The 14419-nt window shown below is 40.1% G+C and overlaps 1 protein-coding gene across 4 annotated transcripts in view; it reads left to right on the plus strand.

Moving 5' to 3' along the window:
* Positions 1-14419, plus strand: part of zgc:152904 (Ig and FN3 domain-containing protein) — a 196621-nt gene that overhangs the window by 169109 nt on the left and 13093 nt on the right. For all 4 annotated transcript variants that reach the window (XM_035535064.1, XM_035535067.1, XM_035535065.1 and 1 more), the window contains exons 10-15: positions 320-507; positions 1038-1134; positions 5187-5360; positions 7534-7653; positions 8622-8743; positions 10200-10374. In XM_035535064.1, coding sequence (XP_035390957.1) covers positions 320-507; positions 1038-1134; positions 5187-5360; positions 7534-7653; positions 8622-8743; positions 10200-10374 — 876 coding nt within the window. The remainder of the gene's footprint in view (positions 1-319; positions 508-1037; positions 1135-5186; positions 5361-7533; positions 7654-8621; positions 8744-10199; positions 10375-14419) is intronic.

Below are 14419 nucleotides of genomic sequence, written 5' to 3' on the forward strand. Positions count from 1 at the left end.
ATAAATCAATCAGTCAGCGTTGTGTACCTCATTTGCTGTGATTTTCCCAAGCCAACACACCTGATTCAACTCATCACCTAATTATCATGCCCTTCATGAGTTTAGTCAGGTGCGGTAGAGCAGAGAAGTTTATAAAAATTCACACAGCATGAAAGAAATGAAGCTGACAACCGTTGGAATAAATAAACATTTTACATAAACTGCATATTAATGTGTGTTACTGGGTACGGCTTTTCCGACAATAAAAGACGTAGTCGGTTTGATTTGGTTGTTGCTGTTAAGATCCGCCAGGTCAAACTGTGATCATTTGCTTTTGCAGATGCTCCCAAGTTTCAGATCAATCACACAATCTTCTACTCCTGGGAGGGGAATCCGGTGAATTTGAGCTGTGATGTGATGTCCAATCCCCCGGCCACCATGCTGTGGAGACGAGACAGGTTCACCATCTCCAATGACGGCAACAGCAACACCCGTATTCATACTGCAGAGGGGAAATCAGTGCTGGAGGTGATTATCAGTCTAAAACTGCTTTTGCAGGGACATGCATCAGTAGGCATTTTGTAAATCTGGAAACTGTACAAACATGGTGTCATAAAAAGTCTCATGAAAGCCTACCACACAATCATAGAAACTCCCATAAACATAAGGGTTGGGATGGGGTTTTAGTTTATTGTGGTATAAACCACATTAAATCTAGTTCAATCAAATTAATCAAAATTCATAATTTGTTGACAATTATTGATTAAACCAGGTTGGTTACTGATGATGCTACACCCAAACTAAAATGTTACACTCAAACCAAAAAGCTAAATGAATTCCTGTGATTGTTTCATTATATTCATTTGTAAGATTAATGCATCAAAGGCATTTCATGAGCCACACAAAAATATCCCACTCATGAAAACTTTATAGCTATTTTATATAACATTAAATGTATTTTATATAACTGTTAAATGTATGTAAACTGTCACCAGCAGGATGTAAAATGTGTTGCCCTTCATTTCTAATCTGCACTTGTTTTTTCCTTTTATGCACAGGTTACCCCTATGTCTGACAGGGATTTTGGCCGCTACAACTGCACAGCCAGGAACAACATTGGTGCTCGATATCAGGAGTTTATTTTAGCACAGGCAGGTGTGTGTTTACCCATGATACCCTGGTGGGAGGTCTGGGAGAGAGGAGCTCGCTGAGAGGGCAAGGTCACTGGTGAGCTCCACCCAGTCAGAAGCTGTCCATCTTGTTCCAAGAGCCTTCCACCTATAGCCCTCGGAGCCGAGTGCCATCTGACGGCATGCCATTATTAAAACACCACCACTGCGAGGCTTCTTCTACATGAGCACATTCATATGGATGTAGCTGTTTGCTGTCCGCAGGTGGACAGTGTCCTCATTCCTTCCCCACGTATCGAGAATTCGAGTGTCTTTGTGCGTGACAGTGATCTCCATGGCTTGTTTATCAGCAAAACATTCCAGTGGTGCATGCATAAGTAATTCCATGTAAAGAAGGCTGGTGTACGTGAAGATTCTAGGTTTGCCAGGATCTTGTAAGAAGCATGAATCCTGGAAGCATGGGTATGGGAAAGGTGCGCCCCAATCTTGCCATAGGGGCCATGTCAGGGCAAATAGTTGGAACGTTCTCCCAGTTGCAATTTGAAAGCCGGGACCCATATTAGACCTAATCTTTGAAGTGAAAATAACTTTGGAGCACTTTTGAATTATAACCTAGGTTGCTTTTTAATCTTTAAGTTTTTATCTTAACTTAATCACATGCTTTTCAAAGTGAATTTGTTTTTTGCAGCAGTATTTTACAGCAGCCTACATGCTTACTTGATCCAAGCTAATATGTTGCTAGCCTGTTGAATTTATCAGAGAGCCAATTTGCCAAAGTACACCCTAATTTACAGTAGTATTACCTAATTCACTGTGGAGTGATCCAATCCACTCAAGCTCGGATCAAATGACTTTGACTGCATAAATTGCAAGCGGATACTGCTCTCTCTCCCTCGCTTTCTCTATCTTCCATAAATGCACAAAGACACAAAACCACACACACCATCATAAATAAAGAGTAACCACCAGCACATACAGGCACGTGCAGAAAGAATTGAGCATCCGTGCAGGCACAAAGAGGCAGTATATTGAACTTACAATCGAAGGGCTGACATGAGAGCTCATAGCGAGCTCAGGCTGCAAACTTAATTAAAGCAGAGGCTTTAAAAAGGACCCTCCAGAGGCCTTGAAATTAGAAACGGTCCCGTCTTTTCCCATGACATATGCCTGTCATGCTGGGAACGATTCGTCTTCAAAGTTAACGACCCAAAGCAGCATCAAACACATCCCACTGCGTCCTGCTGAGGGACACTGCGGGCGAGGCCGTCAAGCCATCTCGCACCAGGCGAGCTCGGTGGGTGGGTGGGTGGGTGGGTGGGTGGGGGGGGGGGGGTACGGTTGTCAACACACAGGACCGTTTGCAGAATTAAAAAGCGGACGGAGGGATTTCATTGCACGGAAAATGGCGATGCTGGGATAATACTGACATCTGGAAGCTAATGCTGGCCTTACACCAATCGACTTTTCCAGTGATTTCACTGTCGCTGACAAACTTCCACTGTCAGAGTAAAGTCCGTGAGAGTTTTGCTAGAGTTGTGGTGTGCTCCCGTCTTCTCAATCATTTAGTGTAAGGTGGTCAGGATAGCTGTCTTAAATCGGTCTTTTTTTTATGTCTTGACATTCTGATGCAATCAGCCGCATTTGATATTATCATGGGTCTTGGCTAATGCAAATAGTGATGTGACACTGTCAGCAACCAATAGATGAGCACTAAACAGGAAGCAGCAAAGTGTGTACATGTGCAAGTGAACTTTCGAAATGGCATTCTACATACTGTATACTGTATACCCCACTCAGTATAAACTGCATACTGATTTGGGGCCCAGTCAGAATGTGAGTAGTATGAAGTATGTCAGTATGCCAAGTGCACTCCATCTCTGGTGGGTAGATGAGAGGCATGGAGGAAACCCTGGTTCTTGTATTTTTCTTTATGAATGTTTTTCTTCAGAATAAACCACTGCACACACAAGGGCAGCTCTGGCCAAAAGCGGTTTCTGTTTCTGCTCCGTTGTTCAACAGTTCCTCATCTTGTGAATTTCCAACAGGAACATGATGGGAAATAATCACAAAAGGAATCTAGTTGTAGTCTAACAAATGGTGATCCCCAGTCTTTGCAAAATCATAGTCTGTGACCACATTGTGTTTAGATATGAGAGATTGTCAGACTTTACTCATTTCAAAGTCTTTTAGTGTGTGGTTAGCATGAGACTCTGTTCAGTAGATAAATGTAAAAAAAAAATAAATAAAATAAAATAAAAAAAAGAAGTGCTGTAATAGAAATAGTATACAGTACCAGTCAAAAGTTTGGACACTCCTGACTGAATGTTAGGTTTTCATAGTCATAAAGGCGTTATAATCTAATTGTTTTTGCTTAAATTTATTTTTAAAACAAATTTTAATAGTGAAAGTTGATAACCTATACATGAATTGACATTCAAAACTATATATATATATATATATATATATATATATATATATATATATATATATATATATATATATATATAACACACACACACACATACTCACAAACACACACCACACACACACACACATCACAGCTGCCTCATGAAGCTGGTTAATGATCACCAAGAACATGCAGAGTTGTCATCGGAGTAAAGGGAGGCAACTTGAGTATTTGTTTACACAATAACAATATTTGTTTAACAGCATCATCACATATATGGTATTTTATTGTTTTATACTCTTTCTATGAAGAAAATAGTAAAAAATAAATAAATAAACAATAGCTTCATCCAAACTTCTGACTGATACTGTGTAAATAGCAATTTGAGGTACAAGCACACCTGCTTTAAGGTCAATGTGAGCTTTTGTAGCTTTGAAAGTTTGCTAATCAAAACATATTCACTGAAAGATGTTTGTGCCATTTCTGAAAGCTGAATGCAAGCAAAACATTTCTGAAAGAAAGTGGCCGACAGGGTCCATCGAGTACGAAGGTCATTAGTTTGCACTGGAGAGATTTGGTTTAGCATCTGCACTAGTCATCTCCGAACACATTTTCACCTTCCTCCTGCCGCGTTACTCTGGGGTATTCAGGCGTTTGGTATTCCAGGCGAGGCCTCTCTTATTCATCAAATGAAGCTAAACAAGGAAGTGAGATGGGAAGGCGTGAATGGCGAAAGGAGATTCTGAAGAAAAACACGCAAACCCGTCGCTAAGCCTGTGTTGAGTGTGATCTAATCTCCGCTGCGACTACCTCTCCCCCCATGGCTAGTTTAGCTGTGCCGCACGCGAATAGCGCTGATGTTTACTGTAATCAGGAGGGATTTTTATGATCCGTGGGAAATGGCTGAATAATTCGCTCATAGCTCTTCGTCAAACCGTGTCCCTCTGGTGGACATGGCCAGCCTGAACGAAAGAGAGAGAAATGAGATATTAGGATGTAGAACTGGCTCTAACCACTAGTGAATGTAACGTAATGAAACAGTAGGGTGTCTTTGCTGAAAAAGGTAGTAGACTTGATTCTATAGGAGGAGTAGAGGAGGGATGACATTTATGCTAAGAGGGAAATGTCAGAAGATACATTTTTGGTGAGGATGAGCAATTGCGGGGGAAAAAAAAGCTAGAGTTTGTATTCATCTGGGAGGTGGGAAGGCGCGTGCGTGTGTGTGTGTGTGAGAGAGACTGCAGGGCAGTACGAAGCGCTTTTGATTTGCTGAGCCCCTGTGGCCCAGCCTGATAAAGCGAAGCGTGATAACGGGATTGTGCAGAGTGCCGATAAATATAATGGTCTTTTATCTGGGTGTGTGTATGGGTGTGTGTGCATGTGGGCACGCATGTGAAAGCATGTTCGGGACCATGTTTTATCTGAGTTTTTGTGAGTCATTGCTGTCATTCATTTGCACTGCATGCACATATACACGTTTGTTCGTCATTTACTCTGCTCAGATACTGCGTCTAAACTTGTTACCACCGGCTCCTTAGACGCCGTGTTTATGTCCTCAGTAACACAACCAGTCTGTCCTATTCCATTATGAGGTCGCCTCACATCAGACTGGCACCAGTTTAGGTTTAGCTAATTATTTAGGGAACGTTCTCTGTGTTCTTGGATTACAGCTGTGCCGTCCAACCCGTATTCCGTGCGCTTCGCCTCCGTGTCGCAGCGCGTTGTTACGGTGACGTTCATGAAGCCAGACTCTCACGGCGGTGTGCCAATTGGACACTACATTGTGAACTACAAGGACCAGAGTTCACAGGAGTGGAAGACAGTGAAGTCCCTTGGCGTTCAGAGTGAGTGTCATCGATTTTATCACCACTTGCATCTGTTTTTTAGTTAGTTATTTGCTTTTTTAAAATGTGTTTATATATATATATATATATATATATATATATATATATATATATATATATATATATATATATATATATATATATACATATATATATAAGCACATTTTAAAAAAGCATATATATATATATATATATATATATATATATATATATATATATATATATATATAATTTAATTTTTTTTAATTATTGTATTAGCATTGCTATTAGTATAATCATTAGTAGTGATAGCAGTGTTAGGAATACTAATCAAAAAGGGGAGGCTGCGGCTAATGCTAATGCAAAACGCGCTAATGTGCAAAGTATCTTCCACAAAGCCAAAGATTGCTGCCGGGTTCTGTTTACCGCAGACTCCATGAGTAAAATATCCACCAGGCCTTTCATCTTATGCTGCAGAATCATATTCAAACTGCACACCACTAATACCTGGGTGAGCAATGCATCATGGAACTTTTTTTGGGTCAACTTTTTAGTATGCACTTTCCTCTGCCCCCCTCCCCCGAAAACCCACAGGCTGGCAATGCATTAATTACTGCACTCCACTCTCTCCCACACCCCAACACTGCTGAAGACACCTCCATCCCTTCCATCCAACAGTCAAAAGTCCCACTTTTCCTACATATGATTGTCACCACAAGCAATCTGTAAACACTTTCAACGTGTGAAATCCATTTTAGACTGGATAACATACACCATGTGTGCATTATCAACTAAAATGAAATGGGCCATTGAATCAATTGAAAGTTTGTTTCTACCAATGTCCAATATCTTGCCTAGCAGCCATTTTCACTTTCCAAAATGGATGCTTTTCACAGAGTCAGGATGTGCTGCGAATCATTTACCCTGTCTCAGCCATTGTTTGGCCCAACATCGCACTTTTCTCACCAGAAAATGACTCCATCAATGAGTTGGAGCACATTTTTCATTAAACAGCTTTTGTCTGGATATTGGGTTTGCAATTATCTTTACGTACAATAATGTGCTATTTCTTGGAACATTGAACAAAGCCTTTAAACAAAGTTTACTTGCAAAACATGAAAAGCACAAAATTACAGAGAACAAACATCTTTCAAAGATGCTAAATTATACAATCCAAACTTTGAATAGCATTCCCTGAGGGCTTTGGGCTTGGGAAAACAAAGATATGTTAATATAAGTCCAAATGAGAGCAATGACTGTTGAGAGTTTATGATGAGACCACTAAATTTGAGAAACATTAGCTTTAGCTTTGATTTAGACTACAATATAGTGTTATTACTGCTTAATGGATTCATGATTTTGAGCTTGAAAATAAATTGTCTTCAGATAGCCCCACATAGGTTTTTAATCAAGAATTTGCTATTTATTGCTACCGCCAGTATGTAAAAACAAAAAGCTTTGCCAACAAATTTCTTAATTCTCATAAGATGCTCACTGTTGCAATTGCTAATTATGAAATCTAATTTTTCTCATGGAGTGAATATCTAATTTTTTTTTACTTTTATATTTTGTTGAGAATTTCAGTTCAGTTATCATGTTCATCAAATTAAGGAGTGAAAACAATTTATATGTTACTGTTATATAATTATAAAACATTATTAAAAAAATGCTTGAGTGCATTAATGAATGCATGATCTTGTAGCTGTGTGTGTGCGCACGGTGGTCTTTTCAACTTTGACAGCCATAACCCACTAGTGTGTTCCTCCAAGCTAGAAACAGAGAGATGGAATTACATTTCACACCTTGATGTGTGTGGTAAATATGATCTATACATGCGTGAGGGATTTGCTGTGCTGGAATGATTGCACAGCACAATGGTATAACATTAGCGTTAGCTCTGCTGTCAGCCCCCACTGAGAGCCAGCATTATTAGCAGTAGTGAGATATCCCATTAGCATGTGTAGCTTGCAGGAGGCCTCCATAATAGATACTGTCAGATTATTGTAAGGTGAGGGAACGGAATCAACAGCAGGCTAAGCCGCCTGTTTAGCGTACACCGCACCTCTGTGACAACACTGCGTGAATGAAAAAAACTAATCCGGGAAATCTAGCTGCAGAATGAGTACCAAGGTGTTTTTGTGGCTCTCTGTGTCTGCAGCACAGACCGTATGTTGTTTGTGTTTTTTCGTTCCAGCAATGGTTCTCCTAACTAACCTGGAGCCCAACACGACCTATGAGGTCAGGGTGGCTGCCGTGAACGGAAAAGGCCAGGGGGAGTACAGCCACATGGAGGCCTTCCAGACCTTACCCATCCGTGAGTATCCTCCACGGAGTATCATGCCGGGCTCCTGCAGCCGTGTGCTCAAACTCGGACCTTGGCAATGGGGGAACCCCGGCGTCAAAACTGGCAAAGCACACCATCAAATTGTGGGTTGCGTGGTTCCAGGGTGGAGTTTGGGCCAAAATAGCATGAAAACACAAGATTATCAAAACAAGCCTAGCTAGCGAGCCCATGCAGGCCCAGTGTGGGCTTGAGATTAGGCCCACTACGTGGGACCCGCAGTGCATCTCTCTGGGCTTTGTTAAAGAAACAACAAGGAAAGCCCTTTCCTGCTTAGAAGATACCCCTTTGCGCTTGGAACATAAAGGCTGTTTGGTGTGTATTTAGTCCCATAATGGCAACCCACAGTGGACTCCTTCAGGCAAACCATTATTGTGCACACTTTTGTAATGAGAAAGAATCACACTGAGTCTCAATCCCATACATGCTTAGTGTGTGATTATTTCACAACAATAATGAACTGTTGGTCCTTATTTAGTCCCTCTTTCGTCTCATGCTGTTCACAGGAGCCCACGGTATTTCTCTGGGCTAGCGTAGGTAGAGGGTGCCCATGGTGGCCTGCGTTGGCCGAAAGAGGCTACAGGTCCAGGCTGGGCTCAGCAACAGTAGGCATGAGCCTAAATTGTGTGGGTTTACTGCAGTCTACCATGGCCCCCCGTGTTAAGAACAGTGATGAGCCAACCCCCAATGGGTTTGCTTTAACCCACACTAACCAGAGAAAACCCACACCAGTCTCGTGTGGTCATGTCTGATGGGCGGGGAAACCAACAGTGTCAACAAACAAGTGAAAAAACAGCACAAACAAATCACAACAACACGGGGCTGACCTCCTAAGTAAACACAATTGAGAGAAAATAGAATTTCACCAAGGCAGTAAATGTCAGGCAAAGCCTGGCATGAATGTGTGAAACCTTCAGCTCTTTTCTCTCTTCTTCCCGTAGGAGAGCCCAGCCCCCCTACTGTTCATGGGCAGAGGGGAATGGGCAAAGCGTATAGACTGGGACTGGTCAAACAGGACGACGGTGGAATGCCCATTGTGGAATACATTGTAAAATACAAAACAGTGGGTATATTCAGGCAACTCTGAGTACTGAATATTTCACATGCCTCCATAGAGTTATTGAATCCACAGTCAAAGGTATTAACTTACTGCGTATTTAGTCACACCGTCATACGGTATTTCGTCAAAACAAAATAACATAGCAGATGTCAGTCATTGACATTGACTGTTATAATTCACACTGCACTGTGAGGGTGTTAATCTCTGAGGCAGTATTAGAAAACTAAATTGAATCTGTGCTGCTGCAGTGGTTCCCATCTGCCTTCATTGCCTTTTTTCATCGTGTGGGCGATGGAATACTTAATGTTCTTTGGGAATACTATGGCTTCTTCCTCCAGTTCCCATGTGAACTGGTGGGATGTTTAAAGACACAGACTGAGGCATCATTTGCTTAAGGTAAAAAAGGCAGCCATTTTGGGGTATGAAAAAGTACTTTCAAGTACTTCCATTCTTTGTGGAGAACCCTTGGGGCAGGGGCAATTCCATGTGACTCGTTTTCTCAGTTGTAGAGAGATAAAGCCTCACGTGTTTGTGTTGGAGTTCCGTTTGTGAGGTGCTTACACTACACACATGCCCTGTCTGTCACTCTTTCCATCTCTGTCTATGTCTCTATATCCTTGTTTCTCTCTTCAGAGGTACACACACACACACACACACAAACACACTCCAAACATCCTAATGCAATTTCCATGCTCAAAAACTGCACTATGAAGCTTCTGACACTTCTCAATTCTCACAGTCTGAGCTGACCCAAGCTGCATCGGCACACCTCCACATCAGTTTTGAGGCCCACACATGCTCTTCCCCATTTACCCCACCTCAAATGCTACCCATTCTACCATTTCCACCCTACCCTAAACCATGAGCGATGAGCCAATGGGGAATAATCACACTGCAGCAGAAACCAGTGCGACAGAAGGGTGTCAGCATCCATAATCAGGCGCTTTTAAAAGTGTTGGCAGCCAAACCCAGATGAATGAAGAGCAGCCCTCGCACCAATTGAGCCTTCTCTTCCACAAAGGCAGACAAGGCAGCAAGGTTGCCTTACCTTTACAGAGTAGTAAAGACATGCTCAGAATTCTCCACAAAGCTCTTTGTGAGTTTAATGTAGTAGTTGGAATCCTATTCATTTTTTTTTTTTGTACAACACTCAGGGTCATCCAGAGAGTGGCTAACTGGATTTTGTGACTGGTTTATTTAGGTTTCATATAGGCTTGCTCTGAAAGCAGTGACAGGAGCACCACAGTAATACTAGAGCTTTAAGCTTACAAATAGGAAACCCATGCAAGAGTCCTAGTACTACAGTGATTTGAATGAAAGTACCATTGACATCTGATAACTCCTAAAGGCTTATAAACATTGTAAAAAAAAATACTTAAGTGAGCCAGGCACTCTTACTCTTCCGTATAGAATACCCCCACATACTTATAGACTGAGTAACTTCCTGTGTTCCCAACAGGATAAAGAAGAACAGTGGATGACTAAGTTGGTTCCAGGAATGAACGATTTCACCATTCTGCAGCCTTTGCAGTGGAATACACGCTACAATGTGGAGATCACTGCCAGGAACGTCAAAGGCCTGTCAGAACCCACCTTCTTCCAGTTTCTCATGCCACAGAAGCCAGACATCACAGGTAGGTGTCATCATCATTCTGTACTGAGAACAAAAGAACTGTAGTAATTAGTGTTCTCGTTGTACTCAGTTTTGTTTTGATACCGATATCAGGTCACGAATTTCGATACTGATAGTGGAGTGATACCACAGCGTATGCTGTCAGGATACCAAAACTTTTATTTTGATACAAATAGTAAGTCAAACATTTCCATACTTGTCTTAAACACTCTCATATATCATTATTATGCTTTATTTCAAACCTGGACAATATATTCAGTCAAAATACAAACTTTTACTACAATGAAAATAATAATATAAATTAAAGCAATATCAATCAAGGTAGAGGGAAATTAGCTCAATCCATGTTAACTAAAATAGCAGCATAATCTCAAACTGTTCAATTCCTCTAACCTATCCTAAATCTTGGCAGTGTAATCTTTAATTTTTTTGAAACTCTTTGTAAAAATTCCAAATTTATGGTGATAAATTTGACATTGCAGGGGGTCAATACTAATTAGATATTTTACCTAGAAAACATTTTGATGTGACTGACTAGATATATGTTGCCTGGCCAAAAAAAGGTCACCACATGGATTTAACTAAGCAAATAGGTAAGAGCTTCCCATTGGATAATTACTGCATGGGTGATTATGTTTCAGCTGGCAACAAGTTATTTAACCCTTACTGATGCAGTGAGTAGCTTCTCATTTGTTAAAACCAAGTCGAAAGACACATCCTGTGGTCGTGGAAAAGATGTTAATCTGTTTCAGAAGGGTCAAATTATTGGCATGCATCAAGCAGAGAAAACATCTAAGGAGATTGCTGAAACTACTAAATTCGGGTTAAGAACTGTCAAATGCATTATTAAAAAGTGTAAGGACAGTGGGGAAATATCTTCGAGGAAGGAATGTGGTCAGAAAAAAATGAATGATTGTGAATGACGATCACTTAAACGTGTGGTGAAATCAAATCATAGAAAAAGAACAGTAGAACTCAGGGATATGTTTAATAGTGAAAATAAGAGCATTTTCACACACACAGTGGATGAATCCATCAATGAATTTTTTCTTTCCTGATGGCAAGGGCATATTCCAAGATGACAATGCCAGGATTCATTCAGCTCAAATTGTGAAAGAGTGTTTCAGGGAGCATGAGACATCATTTTCACACATGGCTTGGCCACCACAGAGTACAGACCTGAACCCCATTGAGAATCTTTGGGATGTGCTGGAGAAGACTGCGCAGTGCTCCAAATCTCCCATCAATACAAGATGTTGGGAAAAAATTAATACAACTCTGGACAGAAATAAATGCTGTGACATTGCAGAAGCTTGTGGAAACAATGCCACAATAAATGCGTGCCGTAATCAAAGCTAAAGGCGGTCCAACGAAATATTAGAGGGTGTTACCTTTTTTTGGCCAGGCAGTGTATCATAAATTAAATCAAGGTTATGTCATATTATAATCTAATGTTTCACAAAAAGAAAACGGTAGCTTTATGTCGTATTTATAAAACAATACATAGGCAATGGTCATATGTCTTGTGTACAAAGTAATGTTTGTGACTTGGCACACATTCATGATTCATGATTATTATTTGCAAACAACGTCATGATCCCTATTTGGATTGTACTAGGGGACAACTGCAATGAAACTTTTCACGTCTCCTCAATTATAAAACTCATGCATCCAGACGACATTAAAATTCATACAGGACAAGTGAGTTTCTACTGTGTTGAATTTTATGTAAACCTGGATGTTCGATCCAGTTTGAATACAAATCATTATTTACAGTTATATTAGTTTAACAGCATTTAAGATTAGATCGTCTAGTTAGTAATTATTTATAATTGTCATTTAATAAGCAGAATCTTGCTTTTCTCATTGATTTAAGTTGCCTTTTTACCATCCAGACCAAGTAAATGGTTGAGTGATTCTTCACAAACTTCCATTATTTGTTTTAATTAAACTAATTAAACAGAATGAAACTGTTCAGCTGAGCACTGTGTTAGGTGAAGAACAGTAGGGAATTCAGCCTGTAACTTTCTCAGGAGAGGAGGAGGAAAAACACAAACATGGCAGATCTGGACAGAAATATAATCACAGAGGAGCACCTGTAAGAGAAGAAATTACCCCAGGGCCCCATGCAAATGTAATCCTGCTAAATTAACAGGGCTATAGATAACACTATGCAAATTTGTAGGTTATGTGTGAATACGTAGAGTGGCTTTTCAATCACTCTGTATTTCTTTTATGAACGTAACAGGGGAGTGAACTAGTCAACTATCACCTGTCAGTCTTTGAATTCTGTGAAAAGGTTGGGATGTTTGTCTGAGAGATGTTCGGTCAGGTTTGACGTTTTGATGTCACGTTGTCCCTTCGTGAGACACTTTAAAACAGCGTTTGCACACAGCGGTGCTGCCGTATTTAGGGGACTCTTTTTTTTAAGAAATCCCGACATTCCGCTTTGTGCCCCCTTTTTGTCAGTGAGTTCAGGTGTTGCTGAATCTGCTGGCATCTGTTCAAGTCTAGTCTCTGAACAAAAGGTGCTACGCTGTCTTCCGTTGCTCTCAACTCACTTCACGCTTGCTGCGACTCATATTACGAACTCAGTCAGGTTTGTTTCCCAAAGTAGCACACACACACACACCACTAGCAATATCACCACTGTTAGCATTGTGCTTAAAGAGACAGATTCCTTTTAACCAGATCTTTTGTTTTAAATGCTGGTATAGTACCGTTTTCAAAACTCTAATACTGTGTTACTTTTACAGTACTGATATATCCTGCAAAGCTAGTGGTAATAAAGTTACCTTGATTTCAATAAAAGCAAAGCAGTATTAAAGTATGTGTGATGTAAGATGTGTGTTAAATCAATCAAAAGTAATTGGGTTTATGGATATTAGGGTGAATGTAATCTCTGTTATCCCAGTTGTAGGCAAGTACAACACACCATCATAATGTTATAACGTCACTGTTATGAACCCACTAGAGAACCGCTGCATCTATAATATGACATTAAACAGAGAAGCTAGTGAAGAATGGTAATAAGAAGTGCTGAGGCTTTGACTATTTTATTAACCTTCATACAAGGGATTTATACTACATTACATTTACCTTAACATATAAATGTGTACACTATAGCTGTGTTGTTCTACAAACTATGGATGACACTAAATAACAACGCAAAGCACAACCATCCAAATATAACCTAACCTATGGCCAATATACTCCAATCTAAATCCAGTATACTCTAATCTAAAGTCATTATGCTCTACTCTAAATCCAGTATACCCTAACCTAAAGCCAATATACTATAAATCCAGTATACCTTAATCTAAAACCAATATACTCTAATCTAAGTCAAGTATACCATAATCTAAAGATAATATATGGTAAATTCAGTATACCCTAATCTAAAGACAATATATTCTAATCTTAAATTCAGTATTCCCTAATATAAAGTCAATATACTCTAATCTAAGTGCAGTATACCTTAAACTAAAGCCAATATACTCTTTACAAAAGCATCCTGCTTTTGTCTAGCAAGTAACCAATGACACAGTATGGCACCCATCTGCCAACCTAGGAAATTATACAGACAGAACATCTCCGTGGTCCAGAATTGTATGGGCGTGCCAGTTTTAATCTGCCCCAGTTACAGGAAGACAGCCTGGAAGCTCAAAAGGTATTACTTTCTGCTAAATAAACAGATTGCTCAATGAACCAGATATAGCATGTTCTTCTCAAAGAAGAAGAAGAAGTATGGTTGTAATACCTTTAATGAGACTCAAGTGTTGTAGTGTGTTGGAGCAGGTTTCCTGTCTCTCAGCCATCTTAATTCGAGTCCTTTAGTGCTTTGGCTCCTGCAATAATTACATCAGCATGGGTTTTGATTGGATAAGGGTTTTCATCTCATTAGCATTGCCAAGATGACACACCTTGGGAGGGACAGTGAGAGATAGAGAGCCAGAGAGATAGAGAGAAAAAACACACCAAGCAATAGAAGTTAATGAGAAGTTAATATTTTCAATATAAGCTTAAATTGCGTAACTGTATAATTC

The sequence above is a fragment of the Electrophorus electricus genome, chromosome 16 (genome assembly GCF_013358815.1).
Source record: "Electrophorus electricus isolate fEleEle1 chromosome 16, fEleEle1.pri, whole genome shotgun sequence".
NCBI classification, from domain to species: domain Eukaryota; kingdom Metazoa; phylum Chordata; class Actinopteri; order Gymnotiformes; family Gymnotidae; genus Electrophorus; species Electrophorus electricus.